Source organism: Pezoporus flaviventris, unplaced genomic scaffold, assembly GCF_033815535.1.
Source record: "Pezoporus flaviventris isolate CSIRO_AGI_PZ_B2104156 unplaced genomic scaffold, CSIRO_AGI_Pfla_v1 ptg000001l, whole genome shotgun sequence".
In the NCBI taxonomy this organism is placed as follows: domain Eukaryota; kingdom Metazoa; phylum Chordata; class Aves; order Psittaciformes; family Psittacidae; genus Pezoporus; species Pezoporus flaviventris.
The window spans coordinates 60,878,074-60,905,010 of record NW_026892549.1 but is presented as its reverse complement, the minus strand read 5'-3'; the positions used below and the strand labels follow the sequence as shown (position 1 = coordinate 60,905,010).

General features: G+C 42.2%; 1 protein-coding gene and 1 long non-coding RNA gene across 3 annotated transcripts in view; one reads left to right on the top strand and one right to left on the bottom strand.

Moving 5' to 3' along the window:
- The window catches only part of RTCA (RNA 3'-terminal phosphate cyclase), a 14,095-nt gene extending 7,022 nt beyond the window's left edge, over window positions 1-7,073 (top strand). The window contains exons 6-11 of the mRNA XM_061460970.1: window positions 796-937; window positions 2,085-2,209; window positions 2,342-2,400; window positions 2,932-3,026; window positions 4,147-4,251; window positions 6,439-7,073. Of these exons, the coding sequence (XP_061316954.1) occupies window positions 796-937; window positions 2,085-2,209; window positions 2,342-2,400; window positions 2,932-3,026; window positions 4,147-4,251; window positions 6,439-6,537 (625 nt within the window). The 3' untranslated portion in view covers window positions 6,538-7,073. The remainder of the gene's footprint in view (window positions 1-795; window positions 938-2,084; window positions 2,210-2,341; window positions 2,401-2,931; window positions 3,027-4,146; window positions 4,252-6,438) is intronic.
- On the bottom strand, window positions 7,037-26,937 carry LOC133273081 (uncharacterized). Of its 2 annotated transcripts, XR_009744645.1 has the most exons (4): window positions 26,635-26,937; window positions 26,152-26,246; window positions 23,610-23,739; window positions 7,037-7,155 (listed from the first exon to the last, which is right to left on the bottom strand). It is a non-coding gene; the product is annotated as an uncharacterized LOC133273081 (long non-coding RNA). The 2 variants fall into 2 exon arrangements; XR_009744644.1 differs by having other exon boundaries at window positions 26,152-26,937.

Here is a 26,937-nt window from a genome sequence, read left to right as displayed (position 1 = left end):
TGCTCACCTGTCCCCAGACAGAGTTCCATACTCTCCAGCCTATCCCTAACATAAAGGGCAACTCCCCCTCCCCACCTGCCTGTCCTGTCTTTTCCAAAGAGCCTGTAACCTTCCATTCCAACACTCCAGTCATAGGAGCCATCCCACCATGTTTCTGTGATGCCTATTATATCATACCCCGTAGACGTGCACACATCTCTAATTCCTCTTGTTTGTTCCCCATGCTACAGGCATTTGTATAGGGGCATCTGAGCCGAGCTCCAACTGAAGCCAGCTCATTGGCTGGAGCAGCTGGAATATCTCTACATTGCTCCGAGCGTTTATTATAGGTGCTGGAAATTGACTGGGTGTGTTGGGATGGAATGATGCCCCCCTCCCCCAACACATCTAGTTTAAAGCCTCCTTGACCAGTCTGGCAAGCCTCCTACCAAAACTGCTCTTTCCCTTCTTTATCAGACCAGCTCTGCCAGCCCCCACTAGACGTGGCCTACAAACTTGGGTCCCGTGTTCAAGACACCCAAACCCCTGACTATGGCACCACCCTTTTAACCAGTTATTAACCTGGCCAATCCTCCTAGCTTTTTTTAGGTCCTCCCCTGTATTCTGGAGAATTGACGAAAAGACAGTCTGAGCTCCAGAGCCCCTAACCACCTCTCCCAGGGCTCTGTAGTACTTCTTTATGTTCCCCAGGCTACTATAAAAATGTATGATGAAATACATGAAGAGCCTTCTTTTTTCTTGGTTTCCATATGATAAAGATCTCTTTAATTATATCTGATTACCCTTTCCAAATAGGGGCTACTATCCTCAGGGAGGTGGTGAAGTTGTAATCCAGATGTCACCAGTCAAAGAGTTGAGCCCAATAAACTTAACAGAACGTGGCACAGTGACAAAGATATACGGAAGAGCATTTGTTGCTGGAGCACTCCCTATAAAAGTAAGTGCTCAGAATAGCTCTGATAGTATCCAACTTCATATATCTATATAAAATTGCATGCAATCTACTTAAAGTACCTCTGTTATTTTTGTATTTTGCAGTCTTTCACATACAAACTAAGTAGCCTTATTAAATGGTTTCAATTAGTCAAGCTGTTGGACATTTCTGAAATGCATATCTTTCATAGCAATATGGTATCAGCTAGAACAGGAAATGAGGATGGTATCCTTGATCTTTCACATGACTGTTCAAAAGTCTTTAGCATATATTGACAGGTATCTCATATCTTATTTACATGTCATTCATATTAAGGTGGATTATTTTAAATCTGAAATCATGGCTCTTGTTCAGAGATTTATGGGATTTATGATGCAATGTAATAGGCAGAGATCAGACTGCATCAAATTTTTTAACCATTGCTAAGGGTATTAGACAGAACAAGTCAAAGGCAGGTTTAGCCAAAGATAAAATAGGAATTTTCTCCTTTATACCCCCTTCTTTCTGTTTTTCCTGTCCTGCCTGTGTTCACAGAGAATAAGTGGCAGTATCTCCTTAAGGCTCCTTCTCAAACACAGCCTAGCAATTAGTAGAGGAAGGAAGAGGAGAAGCTAAGTTACTTTTTGAAGAGCTGTGAACTGCTAGTTTTGGTCTTAAAATCTCCAAACCTATGAATATTGGCTATGATCACAAGTATGAGATAAGCCCCCACCTGCCTGTGATTTAAAACTATTATTTTATATATTATATTTTATAGACTATATACTGTACATAATAGTTGTGGGGTGGGTTACTTCATTTGTTCATTTGGTTTTTTTTCTAGTCTATGTCTTGGGATAATCAAGACTAAAATCAGGTCTTTCCCACTATGACTGGAGAAAAGATGAATTTCTATTGGTACCGAAGCCTCTACATACATCATTATAATTGTATTTTTTTCCAGCATTTCATGTTACCTTAATTTTGTGGGAAAATTCTCAGAAGAAATGATATTCAGTGCTTGCTTGTAGGGGTTTATAACAGTCGTTTGTTCTTCTTGTTAATAAAGTAGCCCCTTCTTTCAGTGGTTCACTGTCGTAATTCACTGTAACGTAACTGAAAGAAAAAACATTAGTTACGTAATTTAATGACTGTTTTTACCTTTTATTAGCTGGCGAAAGAGATGTCAGCAGCAGCAGTGAGATGCATCAGAAAAGAAATCAGAGATCTTTATATTAACATTCAGCCTGTTCGAGAACCTGATGATCAAGCCTTTGGGACTGGAAGTGGAATCATGTAAGATGAGCCCAAACTCCCTATTGATATGTGTAATCTTACTGGTTGATTAGCTAGCTTGTGATTGCATAGCTGATAAAGTGTAATGCAAGTGATTTTGTTCTTAATATTGATTCTGGGGTTTCTGCTTAGTGTTGTTGCAGAGACTTCAACGGGTTGTTTGTTAGCTGGGTCATCACTTGGCAAGAGAGGTAAGAATTCCATGAAGTATACCTCTTTGTGATTTAACTTCATTAAAAAATAGGAATCCCAAGTATAAGCTATTCAAATAGCTGATGCTTTGAGTGTTGCATTTTTAAATGGATGTTGTTTAGTAATAAAGGACAGTGGAAATGAGTGGATTTTAATCATTTATAGTAAATAGAATCTTACACTTTCTACTAAGCTGCTTCTACACAGTAACAGGACAATAAAATTATTCAACTTACCTTTTATGAGAATAGACTGTTAAGGATCACTGAGTAGAAAATGTTTCTGGACTTTAAAAAAGTAGTTTGAATAAAATGTTTCTCTGAGTGGGGCTACTTTCTTTCCAGTGCTTAAGAAGTATGAACTATATGTCATCTTCAGATGGGAGGTTTTTTTAAGCAGATACTTGAGGCAAAAGCATAGAAATAAGGTTTAAAAAGTTGATAAATTCTTGCTTTTTTTTTCTCCTTCTGTATTTTTAAAATGGCAAATAACGATTGGCACCATCCTAATCTCCTGGATTTGCCTGTTAGGAAAGAATTCTGACAAGGTTGGCATTGAAGCAGCCGAGATGCTGCTTAGGAATCTTAAACATGGTGGAACTGTGGATGATTCTCTGCAAGATCAAGTAAGGCTCCTCTGTGTGTTTACATGAAGTTGCAGTAGCAAGAACATGTCTGTATTACTTGTAAAGAATATAAATCTGAACAGAGAAAGAATGAAATGTGGATTCTCTCTGTAATAGAAATGTGAACTCTATCTCTAATTATCATTGTTTGATAATTAGAAGTTTTAGGAGGTTTCCAGGTGTGGTCACAACATCACTGGGATTAGCAAATAACATACACTTCTTAGGAACCACAGATGCTCCTGGCTTTGCACCAACACCCTTGAATTTTCCTTTCCTGTAACTCTTACTAGGTATGGAAGAAAGAGGTAGGAATTTGCTTTTATTTGGCATTCCTTGTAGGGGGATAAAAATAGCTCCTGGTTACACATGAAGAATGATATTAAGTGCAGCTGTTAGAGAACAGAATATCTAGGGGGTGTTCCTGTTTGTCTTGCTCACCTAACTTCATTTGGGAATTAAGACCCTGCACTTTCTTATTTTCAACAGCACAGCCTGATGAGAATCTTGGGCTGCTGTAGGTTGGCTGACATTACCTCTCAGCTGTAAATACCTGGCTGCAAGTTACTGTTGTGTAGTATGATACGAAGCATTTAGGTCTTGGCCCCATCCTGCTTTTCCTGAAGTATGCTCAGTACAATTGGTAGAAACATGCTACAACTAAAATCAATACATATGGGAGCTGCTCAGGGTTTATAACTCACGCTTTACCGAGTACTTGTCATGGTGCTGCTTGTAAATCAAGTATTTTTTAAATAGCTGGCTGGTGAATGTGTGACCAGAAAGTGTTAGAATTCGAAAACCTTTTCCTGAGCTTTTCTCTCCACAAAGGTAAGCTCCAGTCTGGGTGCAGGAAGGTAGGGGAGAGCAAAGTTGAATGTAGTGATGAGAGTTCAGTGGCAAACTCCACTGTGGAAAATTAGCAGGCCTTCTGTAATAAGCATTACAGTTACTACTTCCAAGCTTCTTGAGCCTTAAATCACTCTGACACTCAGCATCAAGATGAACTTCCCTGAAACTTGGCAGACCACATTTCTACATCTATAGACTTTTTTTTTTAAATCAGTATGTTCCTATGATCTGAAGAGTTACTTAATAATTACCCTTCCCTCCCTTTCAGCTGATCATTTTTATGGCACTAGCAAAGGGGGTGTCCAGAGTGAAAAGTGGACCAATTACACTTCATACTCAGACGGCTATACACTTTGCAGAGCAGCTGACAAAGGTGAGTCCAAAAGTTGGGGAAGTTTTACCTATCGGGTATCATCAAGTAACAAGGCAATGCAGTTCAGCAGGCATTGTGAGCTGAACTTGATTACAGAATCATAGAATCAATGGTTTGGGTTGGAAAGGAGCTTAAGCTCATCCAGTTCCAATCCCCTGCCACAGGCAGGGACACCTCACACTAGAGCAGGTTGCTCCAAGCCCCTGTGTCCAACCTGGCCTTGAACACTGCCAGGGATGGGGCAGCCACAGCTTCTCTGGGCACCCTGTGCCAGCACCTCAGCACCCTCACTTCTAAGGCAGAACTTCTGCCTTAGATCCAGCCTGAACTTGCCCTGTTTCAGTTTGAACCCATTACCCCTTGTCCTATCGCTACAGTCCCTGATGAAGAGTCCCTCTCCAGCATCCTTGTAGCCCCCTTCAGACACTGGAAGCTGCTCTGAAGTCTCCATGCAGCTTCTCTTCTCCAGGCTGAACAGCCCCAATATTCTCAACCTGTCTTCATACAGGAGCTGCTCCAGCCCTTGATCATCCTCATGGCCTCCTCTGGACTTGCTCCAACAGCTCCACGTCCTTTGTATGTTGGGGACACCAGCACTGCACAGTGCTGCAAGTGGGGTCTCACAAGAGCAGAGTAGAGGGGCAGGATTCCCTCCCTCGACTGCTGCTCACGCTCCTGTTGATGCAGACACTTGGCTTTCTGGGCTGCGAGTGCACACTGAAGCCGGCTCATGTTCATTTTCTCATCCACCAACATCCCCAAGTGCTTCTCCTCAGGCTGCTCTAAATCTCTTTGGCCAACCTGTAGCTGTGTCTGGGATTGCCCTGATCTGGGTGTAGGCCCTTGCACTTGGCTTGGTTGAACTTCATGAGGTTGGCATTGGCCACCTCTCCAGTGTGTCCAGGTCCCTCTGGATCCCATCCCTTCCCTCCAGTGTGTTGACAGCACCACACAGCTCGGTGCCATCACAGGCTTCCTGAGAGCACCTCAATCCCACTGTCCATGTCGCTGACAACGATGTTGAACAAGAATGGTCTTTTCTCCAAGTCCAGGGTAGCCAAGTCTCTTGTGGGCCCACTCCAGAAGGAAACATCCCTAGTCTCTCTTTTGTTGGCAATATGCTTATAGAAGCCCTTCCCTGACATTCTCTGACATCTCTGGCCAGATTTAATTCTATCTTCCTGACCTGATCCCTAGCTTTCTGGACAATGTACTCCTCTCACACCAGCTGTCCTCTCTTCCACCTTCCTGTCTTTTTTTCCTTGAGTTTGGTCAGCAGTTCCCTACCCATCCATGGAGGCCTCCTGGCCTTCCTATCCCATTTCCTTCTTGTTAGGACACTGTTCCAGAGCTTGTAGCAGGTGATCCTTGAATATCAACCAAGAGTCTTGGGCCCCCCTGCCCTCTAGTGCTATATCCCATGGAACCTTCCGAAGCAGGTTCCTGAAGAGGCCAAAGTCTGCTCTTTTGAAGTCCAGGGCAGTGAGCTTGCTGCAGGCTCTTCTCACTGTCCTGAGGATCTCAAATTCGAGCATCTCATGATTGCTGCATCCAAGGCTGCCCTGGAACGTCACGTTTCCAACAAGCCCTCCCCTGTTGGTGAGCACGAGGTCAAGCATGGCACCTCTCCTTGTCGGCTCCTCTATTACTTGCAGAAGGAAGTTGTCTTCCACACAATGGAGGAACCTCCTGGATTGCTTGTGCCGGGCCGTACTGTCCTTCCAACAGATGTCAGGGTGGTTGAAGTCTCCCAGTGAGGACAAGGGCCTGTGAGCATCAGGCTGCTCAGTGACATACCCTGCTGCTGCCCTCCCTTTAATCCTGACCCACAAGCTCTCGGTCCATCATCCATTGTCAGGAAGAATTCCATACACTCCAGCTGCTCATTGACATAAAAGGCTACACCCTCCCCATCCCTTCCATGATATGGGACAAGGATGATAAAATAATTCCTACAATGTTTATATGGGGGTTTACCTGTAGAAAGTGAATCTACTTTATAGTTAAATGCATTTAGCATGGTTGGATAATTTTCACCACCTTTATTGAAGTGGTTTTTAATGAAATCAGTCAAAGCTGTAATAGATATAAACACGTGGCAATACATTTATTTGGCATCAGATACTGAATATTTAAACTTATGTCTGTTATAACTTCACTAGTGGTCTATTTCTAATCCTTTTCTAGGCCAAATTTACTGTGACAAAATCGGAAGAGGATGATCCCAATAAAGATACCTACATCATCGAGTGCCAAGGAATGGGAATGATAAACCCAAACTTATAGGGATTAAAAATAATGACATAAAAAAGGCAGCAAGCTGACAACAGCCAAACTCAACATACCTCAGCGATGTATTACGCTACACGGCAATGGATGTATGGATGCATGTGAACAGGAGGAGCCTTCTGTCACATCTGAGCGATTTAACCTCAAGGCTGATGGGGGGTTTTTCCTTGGAGTGCTGAGACGCTGGTGTGAAAAATGGAAACTTGACTTGGTTTTGTTTCTTTTCTGCTAGTAGCAGTGCAATGAGCACAGGGAGGTCAGCACTGACAATGCACTGCGTGTATGTGAGAGCTGCAGGGAGGGCTTTGAGAATTCAGATTCACCCAAAGAAAATAACTATGTAACAGTTTTGGAAAAATACTGACATGTTCTTTCCCCTTAAAAAAATCAGAGTAAGTTTTCTTCTTTCTGAGCCTTGCTGTTAAGAGGCACATGGAATGAAGTGCACCATCAGATCTGTTTCGCTGTTCTTCCTTAATCATTTTGCTTACCTTGTGTGCGAGGAAATAATAAAGCAGTAGCACTGAATGAAAGCTTCGTGTTATTTGCTGCTGTCTCAGCAGGTTGTGTCACTGGGAGATGGATACAGAGTCACTTTTCAGAAGCTTAATTTCTCTCCCTACAGAAAGAACATGCATAATAGAAGATGCATGAAATAACCTTTTAAATCTTCTCTTTTCATCTATTTCAAAAAGCTGCCTCAGACCAGCTAAACCCATGTCCCACATTACATCCCAAACACAAAATAGTAACTTTATATGGCTGGATTTTCTCCCTACAGCTGTCCTTGTCAGTGTACTAACCAGGTCTGTGTTTTCACCAAGATGTTGTTGTTTGTCCTTTTTAAGGAGTGTACTTAACTCCAGCTGAGATTAGGGAGCTGTTGAACACACACGTACATGTATGTACACTGAACATTGCATATACAGGTGTTCAGGTGTGTAAAATCCAGTTGTGTTGTCCCTCATCTGTAGATTAAGGAAGACCTTGGGCCAATCTGGCCTTGATTTTGGTACAAAAGCTTGTTTGTTTTGTATGTGAAGAACTGAATCACAGCACTGGATTCACTTAACCAAAACTCTGCACTCTGGAAGCTTGAATTAATTCCCAGGTTTTCCACAGCCTTTGCTCTAAGATCTTTCTTCCTCAGTTCTGGCTATTGAACCTGACAGCTAAAGAAGTAACTTGAAGTAGCATTTGTCTTACTTATTAAGATCATTGTGTTACTGAGCATTTCTAACACAAAAACATCATTTGCTGCTATACAGAAACTTTCACCAACTATCTGCTGAACTATATTTAGGGTTCTTCCCCTCTTCCCACCTGAAAGCTGGTGCAAAAGAATGGAATGCTGTTAATTTCTGACTAGTAGTTCTTTTTATGTAATAGAATTATAGAAAGCCCTTTAAGATCATCCAGCCCAACCGTTCCCAGCACTGCCAAGGCCACCACTAACCCGTGGCACTGAGGCCTCGTCTCCACGGTGTGTGAACACTTGGCAGGGCCGGTGACTGCAGCTCTGTCCTGGGCAGCCTGTTCCAATGCGTGATCATACCAGGAATGGTCTGAAGGGTGCAGCAGACACTCGGTGATGGATGTAAACGCCACGTTTGACTGCAGTTCAAGAGCACCTCTCGGAATTAGCAGCCTGTGCTGCTAATGATGGTCAGCGTTTCCTTCTGGAAGAACCCTGAATGTATTTTTTTAAAGAACTTCAAAGAGCGCTCCCAAAAGGCTGGTTTCTGTGCTTAGGAAAACAAGCTCTTTTTCACCACACCTGATTGGGTCTTTACCAGTTTCCACAATTAAAACACTCATATACTTGACAAATTTAGCTTCTGATGGAGGGATCCCTGCTGAAGGGGTGGTGGGATGTAACTTCATTCCACCTCCTGCTCAAAGCATCACTAACTGGGTACAATCCACCAGCTCTTCAGAAGAAAACATGACAGGAAAAAGTGAGATAATCACTTCTACCTGTCTCAGATTGCTGGTATGTGGAAACCACTCTGCTGCCACACACACTTCTTGCCCTGTAACCACTGCTTCACTTCAGCAATCAAACAAGAATGACCCACTTTCTTGCCTAACGGAGTCATTGTGGGCTGTAAGTATACTTAGATGGTTTAAAGACTACATAAATTGGCATCACTTGCTCCTGTCCTGTTAAGAAAACCTTACGAATAAAGGTTATAATTATGTTAGGTTAATAAAGGTTATGATTTTGATTTAGCTCAGCTAAATCAAAACTTTTCAATTTAGGCAGACTTTGTGCACATACTGCATTAAGTATGAAAGGTAGGATCAGCTTGAGCTTCATCTTGTATCTGGCCTCAAAGGCTGGCTGGCGTTTTCTTTGCTTCTGAAAGCTGTGCCACTTTGCACACCTGAGACATTGTCTGCAGGGCTACAGAACTACATCCCACAAATCACAGCATCAGAGAGTCAGCTGGGTTTGAAAAGACCTTTAAGATCATCAAGTCCAATCTTTCCCTGTCTGGGAACAGTTGCAGCAAGAAAAGAAAAAAAAGAAGAGCTAGCAAAACCTTGGAGAACTCTCTCACATCAGGAATCCTGCCTCTAACCAACACTTCCTGAAAAATCCCTTTGGGAAAGAACTTAAAAATGCGCAGATTTTGTTTCTAAGGCAAATGAGAACAAGCAAATCCAACCAAATCTCAGCTGAGCAAAAGATCCCCATGGAAAAAGGTGAGACCTTCCAAACAGCCATGCAAAAGCATACATATAGTCCCTGCTATACAAGCATATGTGTGTGCACACACAAGTTTTATTACCCAGGTCCAGTTCACATCCTGTCACCTCATGGTGTCTCTTACCAGGAAGCACTTATCATAATTCCTGTTCTTTTTCTATAAAAAGTAATTAATTTCTCTTTGTTCCATACATACTTGAATAAATTGTAATTGAGGTAATAAAATTCACAGCATGGGTTGAGGACTCCTAGCATCGTTCATATCCTGCCAAGCTGCTATTCCCCCTTTTCAACAGGATTCTGCCCTGTAACATTGAAATCCTTTGCCTTTACATTTACTTTCAATTCACTTTGACTTAAATCTCCAAGTCAAAACAGGAGCTGCAGGTCCCGTCACATCACACTCCTGCATCATACCTGCTGTATGTACTTCACCTTTAGTTTTACAGCACAATTAATTCTTAAAAGGAATGCAGTGTGTGCAAATTGGTTGTTGGTGGGGAGTGATGCAGCTTTTCTGTTTGTAAACTTCCTACCCTTTTGGAATATGAACTAATAATTACACTGCATTCCTTAAAACTTTTAATCTTTCATTTATATCCCTTTACAATCATATAATTTGTAGCAAAAAAGTTGGATTAAGTCACTTTGTGGGAATGTATTAAACTTTTGTTCAGGAAGAGATGAGACACTGCTTGTACCTGCTCCACAAATATGCACTGGGTTTTCTTATGTTAATCAGGCACATTTGAATCTTATATAAAAACTCCAGTGTGGGTGTATAGATACAACTAAGATGCTTACATTTAACACTGCTCAAACAAGTAGTGGCAATGACTCACAAGTTCTATATGCCAAGGAAATGGGATTAATCCTCTCAAACTGTCCGTCTCTAGTGTGCTTCCATGAGCCAGTTGTGTTTGGATGAATGTGATGGTCAGAGAAAAGCACTCCACTGAGATTTGTGGGGACTGAAGTCTCAAGACACATAACTAGATGATCTTAAGGTCTTTTCCAACCCTAACCATTCTATGATTCTATGCATAAGTGCATTATCTGCAGCCAGTTACAAAAGATTCTGACAGAACTCTGTTACTCTCAGAAAGAGTTTCTTTGAACATTTTACTTTTCATGCCCTTAAATCTGTGTCAGCTGGTAACTGTTCCTCTTCTGAGCCTATGCGTCTCATTCTGGTCACTTAATTACTAGTAAAACATTTACAGTTCTCTAGACCATGCTGAAATACTGCACCTTTTTGGGGGCCTCTCCACACAAGAAAGACACCATTGGTCAAGGTGATCTGAAGCAGGATCCATGTGAGGACAGACTGAGGGAAGGGGCTCTGCTCAGCCTGGGGAGAGGATCATAGGATCCCAGACTCCCAGACTGGTTTGGGTTGGAAAGGACCTTAAGATCATCCAGTTCCAACTCCCTGCCATGGGCAGGGACACCTCACACTAGAGCAGGTTGCTCCAAGCCCCTGTGTCCAACCTGGCCTTGAACACTGCCAGGGATGGGGCAGCCACAGCTTCTCTGGGCACCCTGTGCCAGCGCCTCAGCACCCTCACAGGGAAGAGCTTCTGCCTTAGATCTAACCTGAACTTCCCCTATTTCAGTTTGAGTCCATCACCCCTTGTCCTATCGCTACAGTCCCTGATGAAGAGTCCCTCTCCAGCATCCTTGTAGCCCCCTTCAGACACTGGAAGCTGCTCTGAGGTCTCCACGCAGCTTCTCTTCTCCAGGCTGAACAGCCCCAATGTTCTCAGCCTGTCTCCATACAGGAGGTGCTCCAGCCTCTGATCATCCTTGTGGCTTCCTTTGGACTTGCTCCAACAGCTCCATGTCCTTCTTATGTTGGGTACACCAGCACTGCACACAGTGCTGGAAGTGGGGTCTCACGAGACCAGAGTAGAGGGGCAGGATCCCCTCCTTCGACCTGCTGGTCATGCTTACAGAACCAACCAGGTTGGAAAAGCCCTTTAAGCTCATCCAGTCCAACCGTTCCCCAGCACTGCCAAGGCCACCACTAACCCATGTCACTGAGGCCTTGTCTCCACGGTGTGTGAACACTTGCAGGGACGGTGACTCCAGCCCTGCCCTGGGCAGCCTCTTCCAATGCCTGGGCACCCTCTGGGGAAGGAATTGTTCCGCAGCTCCAACCAAACCTGCCCTGGTGCAGCTTAAGGCCGTTTCCTCTTGGGATGGATGTGATAAGCATCTGCAAGGATGTTTTGGAGGAGACAGAGCCAGGCCCTTCATGATGGTACACGCCAGGAGGGTGAGAGGCAGTGAGGGGAAACTGAAACAAGGGATGCTCAGGGTGGACAAAGCCCTGACCAACTTCAGCTGAGCTCCTGGCCGACCCTGCACTGAGCAGGAGCTTGGACCTGAGCCATCCTGCACTCCCTTCCCACCTCAGCATGATCCTCAGTGCCCTATCTGGAAATGATGATCATTGAACATTGTGAGGAAGAGTTCCCTAAAGTACAGGTTATTTGTAACTGTCTCTTTTACAACGAGCCATATATTAAATAAAGCACTATAGGCGGAAAAATGCCAAGTTAAATTCTTTACAATGGAAACAAGAGAGGTTTTGTTTCGGAATTAGTGCTACATCTTCCTGAATTAAAAAGAAGTGAATGCAAATACAGAGATTTGATCAGTTCGTGACTGGAGAGACTAGGAAGCAATACCAGTATCTAAAAATCAAGCAAGACAGGTCAACTGGAAGGTGTTCCCTTAAGGTTTGACTGCAGAGAAGTCTGCAAAGCCTGAGGTAAATGGAGTGGGCACACAGCCCTGTGTCATTTTAGGCAGAATTTTACCTTTAATCTCAGATTTACTAGTGCATTGAAGACCAAAGTTCAAGGCTTAGGAAAATTTACTGATTAAGTCCACTTAAAAGCTGAAAGCTCTTCTAGAGTACACACATGGAGAAGCTCACACTACAAGCTGTGTGATTTTGTATCACCCAGCTGCCCAGGAGGCTTTCTGCCCAAGGCTGTCTGCCCAATGCTTTCTGCCCAATGCTTTCCAAATCCAAAGCATTTGGAATCCATCAATGATATATGTGCTAGAACAAGGAACTCTGCTTTGAAAACCCCACTTTCAAATGAGGACTGTTACAATGCATCTATTGCATCTTAATACACATCTTTGCCTTCATGTACATGTGTTTTCAGGAGGAAATGTCAGACCAATTTTCTGCCATACCATGGACGTCTTCACAGGTCCATTAATAGAACAAATCAAACTCACTCAGAAAACATTTGGAATTATTTCTTTTTCCCTCTTTCCAAATACATTTGTCTCTGTTTAGAATGAAGACTTCCATTACCAGATAGGTCTTCCTCGGAATGAAGACTTCCATTACCAGATAACTGATTTCTGTGTAAAAAGGCAACTTGTGAAAGGGCTTAATGATTTTTCCACACGGAGACTTTTGTATAAACAGAGAATTTTACAAGCACTGAACTGTTCTAATTTATACAACTCCAGCTGCCTCAAAGTTTATGCAACTCTGGTCACCCAGGAATGTGCCAGTAGAGTGGATGTTTTCTCAGCCCAAACAAATTCAGGCTTATTTTAATTGTGGACTTTCCTATACTGGTATTACACCCCATTACAAACATAGAAAAGTGACTAATAAAGCATCCAAGCATTCCCTTGTCATCAAAATGGGATCTTATGTAAAAAGGCTGCGCAGATTAATACATATTCCAGTGTATTTTAGAAACAGTGGTCAAGACTTTGCTGTTCTAACAGCAAACCTTTGCTTATAACACGAAGAAACCATGACTAAAGGAATTTACACTTAAATAACTGAAGATGGAATTTGGGCTATATCCATAAGTGAAAAAGATGATCACATTACAGCATTTGGCAAAGAAAGGAGGGGAGAGTGAACAGCATTTCCATCACTTTTATTCTACCGTCATCCCCCCAAACTTAGCCACAGACTACTCTGATTTTGTATTATACATTGCTATGAGTACTCAACAGCAAGTAAATTATGCTCACTCCCAGTTATGCAAAATCACCAATTATTCTGCCTTTCAGCTAAGTTTGTCCTCTCTTCCGTAGGTTTTCCCTGTCTCTTTTATCAAGGATAGGTTAAAAGCTAGGGGCTCTATCAGTACATTTTAATATGTGAGTGTAGAGAAAGCTTCTGAATTTGTAGCAATGAAATCCACAGAATATCCAAGCCAGTCAAAGCAGTTGCTCTGAAGCAGTACTAGAAGGCACTGGCTCCAACTGAGCAGGGAACACCAGCACGTGCTGACAAACCTGAGATAGCTTCAGTGGGCTCGTCCTTGGGAATGAGGAGAAGCACATGGCCCCTGATGTTGAAGTGACTTGGTGGGGCTGTAGGAATCTCTTATCAGAACAAGATTGCAAGCATTCTCTTCTATGTGGGAGAGTTCATTTTCATAACTGAATTATCAGATGTAGAACTGTAAAGGAAGACTCTGCAAGCTAAACTGAACTGTAGGAGCTCACCATTACATCCCATAAAACCCAGCAAATCTTGGGCCTTCTAGCTGTCCAAGCCTTTCATCTTTTTATTACTCCCCACATCAGAGCTCTGCAACTGTTCTACCTGCAGCTCCTCAGCTTTATGAGTGATTTTACTATACACAGTTGACTTTTCAGCTGAAACATTCTTAATAGTACCATTAATGTGGGGTTTGGGTGGGTTGATTGCGGGGGGTTTTGGTTTGGGTTGGGTTTTTTTTTCACTTTCCACTCAAAAATGTACAAGTCTCTGGTCTCAAAAGCCTTTGAAAATAACTTGGGTTCTTATTTTGTCTTTCTCTAAGTGCTAAAAAAGGACCAAATTCATAAAAAAGAAACCCAAAATCAGTCTAAGCTGCTGCTTTGTCTGGAGGGCGGTGAAAAGAACCTAAGAATATATGCAGCTGACGGATGAAAACATTCCCATGGGATTTCCTTCACCTCCGGAATTCCAACTGCAGCACCATTTTCAAACTGCATGGGAGCAAAATTTTAAAAGAAAAAATGTAAAAGTTTTTCAAAAATAAATTTTTTAGAACCACTTTTAAAATCACTCACAAGTTTCTGTCTGTCAATAGAACAGGGCCTGCTCCCAGGTAAAGAACACTTCCATGCTGCTACAGAGCCTTACTTCCAGAAATGGGCACTCATGCTCCCACGGAAGGTGACACCGCTGATGGGTACTCAGCTCCTCTGAAGATGAGCCCGTATTTCAGTTTTCTTTGCTGGCTTTTTTTAATCAGGTGTAAAATCTGCACAGCTAAGACAGATTTGATTAGTAAGAATTAAGCAGAATGTTTAGAATGGGTTAAGGTAGTACAAAAAGCCATATACTCCACAGAAATGGCTTCTATATTAACCCTTTGCACTTGCAGAAGGGAATTAAGGTAACTGGATCAATGATAACCAGAGTCAGAGAGTAAAGGTCAATGTGATGTTGAACTAACTTGCTTTTCACAGATTTTGGTCAGTCAGCATAAATAGTTTTGGAACTGTGCTTTCAGCTAGATCTGTTTGCTTCCGTTCCAGGAGATGGTGACCTCCAGGACCACAAGATTTATGTCCTTTGACTGCAAGCCAGATTCCTGTATCCTGTTTATTATTTATACATGTTCTCTGTCAAATAAGCACAATTCAAATGCTTTGCTACTCAATCAAGAGTCAAGCCCAAGCAGTTAGACAGGATTCAGGGATGTGTTTTATCCAATGATTATTTAATAACCCTGAAACAGAAGCAATAAAAGCTTGCTCCCTGTAAACACCACAGCCACTCTGGTTATCATGCAGGAGAAGAGCAAATTGGATAACTAGTGAGTGCTGCAATTCGGAGGGAAAAATATGTAAATCCTTTCTAGCAAAGGAAGTTCCACCCAAAGCCCTTACTTCCTGGGTGACGCTTTAACTCACACTTTGTGAAAAGAAGGAACCCCTACCACCTCTTGTCCTTGTGACTCCTGCTGTCTTTCTGATGAAAGGTTGCTGTCTCTCACACTACAAATGGACAGAGACATCCCTGCAGGAAGAACTGGGGTTTGAACATACCCATGTCCCACTTAGGTCTCAACGACAATTGCCAAGCACCAAGTTCCATGCTCCACTCCTCACGGGCTGCACAGGGCGCCGGGGGGCAAACCCAGGCTCCCAGTGTCCAGCAGTGTGAGTCTCAGAGCCACCGCAACCCAACCATGTTTCCTTAAAGCTGCTTCTCCCACCACATGACTGCATGAGATTCAAGATTCCAGTAAGGCACAGACAGCCTGTTTCCAGGAGCCATGATTCCCTGTATGTGCTAAGAGTGTGGGTAAGAAAAATGAGGTCAAAATCGAGCAAAGGTAAGGAAATCTCAGCAAAACCTTCACCATTTTCCATGACATATTGCAGGATCCTTGGCAGGCTTAAATGACACTCACCTTATTGATCTAAGCCTTTCTTTTGCCTTCTTTCTCATTCTCTCTCCCTAGTCACTATCCACTTGCTTTGTATCACGGACTTAACGTGTATCTGTGAAGAAGCGAGCAAACCACTTTCTGCACTGCTTCTCACTCCTCTCAGTACCTCCAGCTCGCAGACTCAGCTGCAGTGGAACCAAGTCCTTATGACAAATAGGATCAAATAAAAAAAAAAACCAAAATGTCTTCTTTACTTCTTGTTTTACTTCCTTTTCTGCTTCTATTTTTGTTTTTCATGCTCCGTTTTAATTGACTTTCCTGTGTAAATGTCTTTCTGCGCCCTTCCTCCAAGTTTACATTTATTTCCCTTGTCCTCCCTCCATTCACATTCACATCTACTTACAGAAGCGTTACAATATCACAGGATTGTTAAATTCCAGGATTAGAAGTGCGATCTGGCTCCAGCTAACCTTGGTCATTGCAAACCCAGTTTACTTCCTGTAATCTACAATCGGAGATGCAGAAAGCATTCAAGGACACCTCTGCAGCCCCTCCTGCGGGTTAACTGGGCATAGGCTCAGTTCCCATGAATGCAGCACTAACCTCTGCTTGCAGAGACAGCTACAGGAAATGGTGCTTAGTGATACCATATGAAAAATAAGGAATGCCAAATTGTGGGATTCACCTTATTTCTGCATGAATAGAGGAGAAAGACATCCTCCTACAGAGTTTGACTGGGGTTTTTGCATTGAACAATTTGTTCTTCAAAACACATGAAAATGAAGCAAATTAAGCATCTGCTCTAGTGAGACCCCACTTGCAGCCCTGCGTGCAGTTCTGGTGCCTGTGGCAGGGGGTTGGAACTGGATGATCTTAAGGTCCCTTCCAACACAAACCAATCTGTGATCCTATGATCTCATGCTGTAGCTGTGCTTTGCGTTTATGCTCAAGCTCCTGGAGGCAGCTGCGCCCACAAAGCCTAGAGGGGTAGGACTTCCACGTGAACCCAGCCATCCCCATGCCTGAGTCACTCCTCCTGGAGAGCCCTTGGCTCAGACAGCTTAGCCAAAGTGAGATTTAATGTGCAGGCAGGAGTTCTGGCTGAAGCAAGCTAAATAATGAAGTCTAGATGACTATGTAGTCAAAACAAAACAAAAACCAGATCCCCATTGTATATGTGGACATCATAGAATCAGAATGATTAGGGTTGGAGAGGTCCTTAAGAGCATCTAGTTCCAACCCCTAAAAGATCTGTGAAGGCTTGCAATTATCTCCCAGTCCTTAGCAAAATAACAGTTGTTGGCCCATAGGCAACAGACATCTTTGAAAGAAGGATGTTTTTCCTTTAGTTGTTCTTGTCTAGGTGACAGTTTTGTTCACAGCATGCCTGAGACTAAACTGCTGGGAAGCTGTGACTTGCACGAGATGCCTGAGGTTTCCCAATTTCATCCGGGAAAAACCCCAAGGTTGGCTTTTCTCGCATCAATGTAAAGCTGACCTTCAATTAAACCAAGATATGCAGACTCCACAGAAAGCCAGGGAAAACATTCAACCAACCAGAAACAGATTAAAGGAAACTCAATCAAACTTTAGACAGTTCTTTCCCAGCATTTTACTCCTACACGTTTTATCTACCCTGTGCTCAAACTACCACCATACAAGGAAGAGCACTCTCCTGCCCCAGCATCTTTCTCCTAGTACTTACAAAGTGATTTACACCAATTAAGCTTCACTTTATGCCCGCAAGGTAAAACTTGGACAAGTGAAATCAATTGCTGCAATCAAAGTGCATATTAGAAAAGACTGAGACATGAAGTAGCTTTCAGGATCCTCAGTTCTCAGTTGCTAGTTGCACTGCCTATTTTTTAATGTCTTTGATATTTATAACTATTTTGAAGATTTCTGCACATCACTGATAGTAATAGGGCTAAACCCCTGTCTTTTCATGCTAACAGGTCTCTCCAAAGTCCTAAGGTGCCTCACACACTGTTCAAATCTAGCACAACCTTCCTCTCTGGAACCAAAGCTAGCACCCAGCTTGTGTGCTGTACTACAGCTATTCCAATAGAGCATTAACATACTCAAGCACAGAACTATTTAATGCCTCTTTAAAAAGAAGAATACAGCATGAAAACAGAGTAATGCAGAAACAACTGTCACTTTGGAGTCTGGGAGGTCTCACTTCAGGATCAAGTGCAATTTTGTGGCAATTTTTAGGATTTTATGCACAAAATAAAGAGGAAAACCTTTTCAGGGCAACCGCCACATCTCTACAGTCACACATCTTGCATGTGGCAGAGGGTTACAGAAAAGACTTACTGAAGCCTCAGTGAAGTGCACTGAATTTATTTCCACATTTACAAAGCATTGTGTTTCGTTAATGCACCATTTTCTGGCTCACACTGCTACTTTGTGTGAGCATCATGCTAATTAAGCCTAACAGATTTTAGTAATTAACAGAGTAAAACCTACTCTGTCACAGCCTTACAACTGCAGGCAGATAGAGACATTAGCTCCCCTTTTCATGTTAGAAGCAAATAGCAGTAGTGCTGGCAGTGGTGACAAACACCCAGATTTAGGTCAGGGGATTAAATAGCTGTGAGGACAGATGTCAGTTCACCCTGGAGTTGTGCTTCTCTAAATTTGATGTTACAAAGACATGTGTCTAGCCCAGATGACTCTAGATTATCATGGAAAAATTACTTCCTAAGCAGTTTCTTTATGAGAAGGTAGTAGGAAAACAAACAGCAGCAATTTGTAGATTTATGTTCTTGAGTCATGGATTTTGACACAAAGTTTGGTTTTTGGGGGGGAGGAGAGGTTTGCTGCTGTTGAGCAAGTGCATGATAATACAAGATGACAGGAACAGTATGTGTCCTTAACTAACTTGCTGTTTCAAAACAGTTCTGGGAAGCTGCTGACAAACCAATATATATCACTTGTATGGCAAAGCTGCTGAAAGTAACTCGGAGCATACATTCATTTACAGATCTGCACACCAGGTTCCTTAGGGAAAGTGTCTGGCTCCAGGTGGCAGGCTTTCTCCAGGGGCAGTGAACCCGGGGGCACCCTGGTGCAGCTCACAGGCCTGGGTTTGTCCTGTGCACGAGGTATGCTGATCCACCAGCCTGGCTCTTGGGTAATGCCACCACTGAGGTGGAAGATACTGGAGAGGTGTTATCTCAGTAACATAGGGAAGTGCATACTGGAGTTCATGGCTGCAGCCATAAAACACAACATGCTGGAGAGGAACTCTTCATCAGGGACTGTAGCGACAGGACAAGGGGTGATGGGTTCAAACTGAAACAGGGGAAGTTCAGGTTAGATCTAAGGCAGAAGCTCTTCCCTGTGAGGGTGCTGAGGTGCTGGCACAGGGTGCCCAGAGAAGCTGTGGCTGCCCCATCCCTGGCAGTGTTCAAGGCCAGGTTGGACACAGGGGCTTGGAGCAACCTGCTCTAGTGGAAGGTGTCCCTGCCCGTGGCAGGGATTGGAACTTCATGAGCTTAAAGTCCTTTCCAGCCCAAACCATTCTATGATTGTATGAACAGGGAATCCAGAAGAGATGTATGAATGAGAACTTTCAAACAGAAGAGCAGATGTTTTCTATAACTAATACTAGCGAGAAGTAAAAACTTCTCCTTTACTCAATGCTTATTCATTAAAAACAGAACATGCTGACCTTCCCCCATACTGAAAGTTCTTATAGCTTTCCATAGTGAGCAAAACTATGTTTTAATTGGCTTTGGATGATATTGATGATTTATGGATGGCTGATCCTTACTGCCATTTGCAATATTCTGAGAAGAAAATGAATACAGTTGCAAAGCACTGTAGAGCTGCGGTAGGAGAGGTACAGTCCAGCAACACATCTTCCTTTGTAAGGGCTGAACCATGTACAATCTCTGACAAACCTCATTTATTTCTACAGTACAGGCCTTTGGTTTCAAAAGAATGTCAAGGCAACCTTAAATTCTTTCTGGGAATAAAGATTTACTTGAATACACTTTTCAGTCAAGGATATTCTAAAGGAAGTCCTAAATGTGGTTATCAAACACACTTCAGATGGCCAGGGAAATGGAAAGTATTTTTCAGTCAACTTACTTGGAAAATCCAGGTCAGGCTTTACAAGTATCAAAGACTTCCAGAGAAACCTAACTGCTGTTCACTTCCTACGGGAAATTTTTGCTTGTGACATGCTGACCAAAGAACATTCAGATGAAGTTATTAAATCCCCTCAAAGAGCAGTGTACATACTACTAAGTAGGCAAATCATGATCCCTGTTGTAAGCTCAGTAAAGGCGTCTGCCAAGTGTGCATCTGTGGTTAAAAGAATGTCAGCTACCAGGAGTAACTGGTCTCACAGACTCTTTCAATGGATGCAAGTGTGGGAGAAAGGGCTCTGTCATCGTGCCCATAATCACCACCACTAGCTTGGTTGCACAAGCCTAAATACAAGTAAGACCCTACAACAATTTGGGTTCAGGACCTGATCCAGACAAAATTTAACCCAGCAGAAAAAAAAGTGTGTGTGTGTTGGAGAAATGAGTTTTCAGTAAGGAGCAGACTCTCCTTTTGGCCTACTATGGGCAACTGGGACCGGAAACTATGAAATGTCATAATTTGGGTGCCAGCCAGACTTTGTCAGCCTAAGAGGGCAGTATCACAAAATACTAGGACCTGCAAGGAATGAGATGCAGAACTATACAAGAAACATTAGAACTCCTTTAAGGTAACTAAATGATAGAACTTCATTTGGAATAGAAAGTACCAGACTGATCATTCCTTATGAAAGGTGATGCTGCACTAGAAGTGTTTGAGAGGGTGAAGGAGATTATTGACATGTGAAAAGCATTTCTAAACATTAACACTTAAAAGAGTGATGTTTCGGTGGTTTGGTTTTTTTTTTCTCATTTAGAAAAGATTGGAGTTAGACAGACTTGAACACTATAATCATTAGCAGAAAAATGGTAGATGGTGAACTTCCAGTCTTCCTGCATAGTAATTCAAAAGCAAGGGGACAAAGAGGAGAAGTGTTTCAAACCAATCAAAGGAAATACTTTTAACAAAGTGTCTTATTAAACTATGCAACTCTTTTCCACAGGAAGCAATCTGGGACAGCACTTTAAAAAGAGTCATAAAATGACTGGACATTTAGACCTATGACTACTACCACTGATTTGGAAGAGAGACCAAGTCTCATGTCTGCAGACATACATTTATATATCTGATATCCAAAAAAGCTCAATCCTGTAGAAGCATCTATTCCTGAACCTGTCTCCAGAGGCATTTCTTCCATCCTCCTGCGAACCTTTGGTTTCTCTTCATTGCCAAAGTGCAGTGTACTGATCTGTTTCAGTATTTTCATTTGATCTGGTATGTGAACTACATTGCTCCTTATAAAACAAGCAGCAGCATCTTGTGGAAGCCTCTGTCATGCATAGTTACAGAGAAAATTTAGGCAGGGATGACCACAGGAGATCACTGAGACCAATGTCATGCTCAAAGCAAGGCAAGTTTTACAATTAGATGAAGTTGATCAGGGTCTTTTCCAGATGAATTGTAAAAATCCTCAAGGCCAGAGGTTCTACAGCGGCTGAACAATCTGGTCTAAGTGCTGAACCACCCTCATCAGGAAACTATTGTTCACATACAATTGGAACTTCCCTCGTAACATCTTTTGACTGTATCCCATTGTCCTTTTATTGTATACCCCTGAGAAGAGACTGGCTCTGTTCTCTCTGACCCCTGCTAAATGGATGGATACTGAAAGACAACAGTCAGTCCAGAAATGCACTTTGCCTTTCTAAGCTGTGGGGTTTAGACATATTTTACTATTTAGACATATTTTAGTTTTTAGTATTTAGGCATATTTGCAGGTTACAAACTTCAAATTGCAAAACAGCTTTAATGGGATGGAAAAGTAGGCCTACATTGTAGAATCATAGAGTCATAGAATGGTTTAGGGTTGGAAGGGACCTTAAGATCACCTGTTTCCAACCCCTTGCCACAGGCAGGGACACCTCACACTAGAGCAGGTTGCTCCAAGCCCCTGTGTCCAACCTGGCCTTAAACACTGCCAGGGACGGGGCAGCCACAGCTTCTCTGGGAGCCCTGTGCCAGGGCCTCAGCACCCTCACAGGGAAGAGCTTCTGCCTTAGATCTAACCCTGAACTTGCCCTGTTTCAGTGTGAACTGATCACCCTTTGTCCTGTCGCTACGGTCCCTGAATATCTCAGGTATGCCTCATACTTTGGTTTTCAAACCTGCCATCAGCACATTCTCCAAAAAGTTTATGCTTTTAATTCAACCTAATTGTGACCTCTTTAAAATGATGATGAAATTAAATAATCAAGAATTTAATTGGTCAAGAATGTTATATGCAATATAAGATGCTTCTTTGTACAATGTGTATGGGCCATAATCTCAGGGTCACCTAGAAGCTGTACTGTACTACATTCCTGTATCTAGGTTGCAGACTTCTGTCTCTTTCCATAAAAAAAAGCAGGAACCTGAGGATGGCTCTTTCAAGACACTTGAAAAACAGGCTTTCAAGGTGTCTGTGCTTGACAGTTCAACTGCAGGAAAGATATAACTAAAAAGAGGTATTAATCTTTTAAGTTCAGGCAGGGATTTTAATCTTGTGGTTCAGAACTGACAGTTTCTCTTTTCAAGTGTCATAGACTTGAGCTCTGATTACACCCTCCAACAAAAGAAGCTCTTGTTTCATCTGTACTTCATGCTGTTGGTCTATTGTTTCACATTCATTTTGATAAATCATACAAAATGCTACCTTGAAATTAAGTTTTTGTCAATAACAGTGGAAACAATAGCTTTGTAAACAATCTTTTACAAAATTCCATGAGATTTTTACAATGTTCTGTCAACTCAGTAAGATCCCTGGTATTTCTCTCCCATCTGTTTTATTACTACTCTTTACCCTGTTACTATTACATCAGTATTATGACTCTCCTCCTAAAAACGATTAGGTTTTCTCCCAATCCTAATTCTATAGAAAACACTTGACCACATTTTTAATTGAATTATCTAATCTGTTTACATTTGCTTGAATCCAAATGTTAAATCTCTAAGTGAGATCTCTTCAGATGTGAAAGGAATTGGTTACTCACTTGCACTGTGTTAAATACAGCAATTGGCAATAGCGATTGTATGCAGAATTACTCTTTGATAGATTTGGCTCGTTTAACCCTCCAGCTGTAATTTGTGGGATCACAGTCATATCCCTCCCTCCTGCTGCTGACAGCTTGTGGCAATGCTGTGCAGAGTCCTTCACACTCCGTTCTCTTGTCCTGGGCATTATCTAGAGATCTAGATAGCTCAGTGTTGAAACACTGCTCAAACTTTCTCCTGCTTTCTTCCATTTCGAAAAGGACACAAACCAAAAGAGTTTAAAACAGAGACTTCAAAAGCCCTCAGACATGCCCCCGCAAGCTACTGAACTCAGCGACGCAGTACTTCATTCCTTGCAAACAAGGATGTGCTGCACGCTTTGAGTTTACAGAATTTCAAGTGACAAACAGAAAACAAATGAATCATACTTTCCTGAGTGCAGTGAAGCAAGTTCTGACCCAGGGAACTCCTGAGCTTCAGAAAGGTTGAGGGCTGGGAGTGCATTTGGAGAACATGCTACAGTACTTGTTTTCACAGCATTGTTTAAGCATTAACTTTTACCTACTGCTGGTTAAAAAGCTGATCTGACTGAGTGTGGTCATTCTTATGCTTTACCTCAAAGTGAGCCTCACTTCCCTTTCACTGCACCTTTCTACAATTACCTTGTCACCTCCTTACCTGGTCCTGGTTCCAAAATCATGTGTGTGCACTCAAAAAAGGTTGCAGAAAGCTTGGGGGTAAACCAGCATTAATCTCACCCAGTATTTACCTTTACTTCCCTATTCAAACAAGCCTAAGGCTACACAGATGCCTCTCATATCTACTCATCCATCTCTCAGCAAGAGGGCTTCTCTAACAAAAAACACAACAGCTTTTGGGAGGTGGATTTTTATGTCCAAAGAATTGCATGTGTTGGAGGTTTATACAGCTCCATTCTATTGAATTAACAGTCAGCTAGACCCAGGAAAGAAAAAGGAATGAGCATGCAGGCTACTGGTGAAGTGTGCTCTTCAACTGCTTTCTACTACAGATACTTGCTACAAAACAGGGAACAAGATATAGAAGAATTAAGTTCTGTCACTAAGTATATAGACATAATAAACAGGATATTTCAGGACATTCAGATGTTGAACACAGAATTTTCAGCTTATGAATTTACCTTTAGATGTGGAAATGAATTTTACTCTATTCTGTACATTTCCTTAGCTGCTTCTATAGATATGCCACTTTTCTGGCTGGCAGACAAAGCAAGCAGAGCACTAATTTGCCATGTTCTTGCTTCTTAATTCAACTCCGACAACTTGATTTATACCAACATCATCCCTATTTCTCAGAAGAATTAATGTTCTTCAATCAACAGAAACAGAAACTTGCTACCTGCTCCATCCCTGCTCTGTTATCAACACCAAGGCCATTGCAACTATAGAACAAAACATGTAACAACAATGTGGTGATGGAATTGCTTTTTGTTTGTGAGAGGGAATTTTTCTTTCCTTTTTCCCAGAGCTTATCTACAAAGACTAAATTTTCTCCCTAAAATGTTTATTTCTGTATGCTTTTCAGGTAAGAGCGCCTGGGCAAATTATTAAACAGAGAAGAATCATGCCGTCTTGCTTCACTCTGCTGTTAAGATGCTTGGATATATATGGAGGGACAAAATGTTCCTGAACTGTACTTAAACAGGGAATCAACAGAAACAACAGCAGATACATTTTGGATATAATTTTAAGAACTGAAGGCACTCATGTTTTAACTCTATTTTACATGTATTCCTGATACTGAAACAAGCAAATAAATACACCATTTATGGTGAGATTTTGTTGCTTGGGCCCATTAGCTTAAGCGACAAAAGAAGGTCAATATACAACGCCAGTAAATACCCCAGCCCCATTTCCTGAAGTTCTCTCTTCAGCTGCATGTTAGAAGTAGTGCTAAAGGATATAGATCAGGCTTTTTCCATGCACATCAAGCAACTAGCAGTAAAAGCCAGTTTAATCTACTAGGTTTGACTAGCCAAAGCAAAGAATCTCTGTGGCTCAACTGCAGCAGTGTCTCAAAGTTCCATCACTGTTAAAACTGATAGTCTTCATCACTGTAAGACCCTGAGCCCTTAAAATATCTGAAAGAGCAACAGCCTGAAATAGCTGGGAGTGTTCAAGACATGACATCTGTGTTGGGAACATAAATTCATTCAACATCTAGGGCACCATCTCTTTCAACTAGGGAGAGCAGATATCCCATATCTGCCTTTCACTCAAAGGAAAGGTGAAACATTTAAGAGAAAAAATAACAGCAAGTTTTTAACAATTAAGAACAGCAAGAGCAGTAAAGTCATTCTGCTTCCCTCATATGCTCTTTTCTGGTCCAGTTAATGCATACAAGTCTAATTTTCATTATTGCAATGAAAAAAGAATTCATTCTCGACTACTTCAAGTCACATAAGCACAGAATACCTGACCCTCTGTCACATCCGTTTATAAAATACATATTTGTCTCTTTTTGATATAAATCTTCAGCTATCCCTGGCACAAAACTTAGGCTTTAAATGTCTAAATTTCTTCTCATTGCAAAAACCAAAAGGTGCCCTTGTAAGTGTAAATTTTCAACCTGCCAAAAAAACTGTTCCCCTTTTTTCATTCGCAATGAACCTTAAACAAGGCAGAATCACCACAGGAACCAAGAACACAGTAAGTGAGGGGAACTTCACACCCCCATATCTCTTAGCCACACATATGGCCATTCTGTGTACTCCTCAGGTGGGAAGGGCAAAGGGACAGAGAGGGGATTCCCTGCTTTGGTACCCGGTGGCTATCCAGGCACTTAGAACAATGCATTTTAACTGCTAATATGCCCAGTATCTAACAGCAAAGCACATCACTCTTTTTACCAGCATTGCCATATTTCTGTTAGCCTTACTTGTCTCACTTTAGGGCAGGATATAGAAGATATGGACACCAAAACACTGCAAGGATTACAAGCTGTTGAGCCACACCACAGACAGCAGAACAAGAGAGGGGGTTTCCCTGACATAACTGCTTCTCTTATTCCATTTCAAAGGTGAAGTGGCCTTCAATCTGAATACAGAGAAGTGTCAAGTACTCTTGTCAGTTCTTGACTGGTGAGCTGGATGGTCTGGGCAAAATTCAGACTGGTTGGTATGACAAGTTTTAAATAATGGGAAAACTGAGCCAGGGATTTAAATATATATATTTGATAACTATAATTATTTTGTGACTAAAATAATTTGTTCCAGTGAGCCTGGTTTTAAGGAACGTAGGCATTATCAGACAAATTAGATCCAAGGTATTTGAACTCATGAGACATTTGACTTCGTATCACATAGCTTTTTGTTTAAAAAACATGTACCAAAAGCAGCTCTGAGGGACTGTATCCTACAAAGCATTGAGAAACCATAACGGGAATAAGGGATTTACTTATTCTTTATTTCCTGCAATGAATCTCTGAAAGACAAAAAAAGATGGCAAACACAAAAAAGGCTGTTTATGGAAGCAGAGTGGCAGAAAGGAAGGGAAAAGAAGCAGAATCCTCTCTGGCACTGGCAGAAACAGCACTGGAGGACCATGTACAGATCTTTTGCCACATGTTAAAGGGTACACCAGACTGCTGGAAGGGATTTAGAAAAGGCCACAGGGATTATTTACTGTGTAGAAAGTGCCTTATAGAGAAAAGTAGGTTTACAACAGCTCAGTCTGTTTAGTTTAGCAAAGAAGTAAGAGATGGCTTGATTACAGTAGGCAATTATCTTGTGGAGAGAAAGGTGTGAAAGGTCAGACAGATTAGCCTAGGAAGCAGGCCATGTATATACAACAGAAAGGCACAGCTAATCACTAATTACAATGGTATATTCTCCAGTTGTGAGCAATGTTCAGTCAAAATCCAATTCTTTACAGGGGGACACAGTCTGCTCAGAGAAGTTACCTGGTCCAGCAGCAGGTTATGAAGCTGAAAGACATGCTGCAGCCTGAGACACCAGAACATCACCAGGGCAGTGCTGGAGTCACCGTCCCTGCAAGTGTTCACACACCATGTAGAGGAGGCCTTCAGTGCCATGGGTTAGTGGTGGCCTTGGCCGTGCTGGGGTAAGGGTTGGACTGGATGAGCTTAAAGGGCTTTTCCAAGTTGATTCAGTTG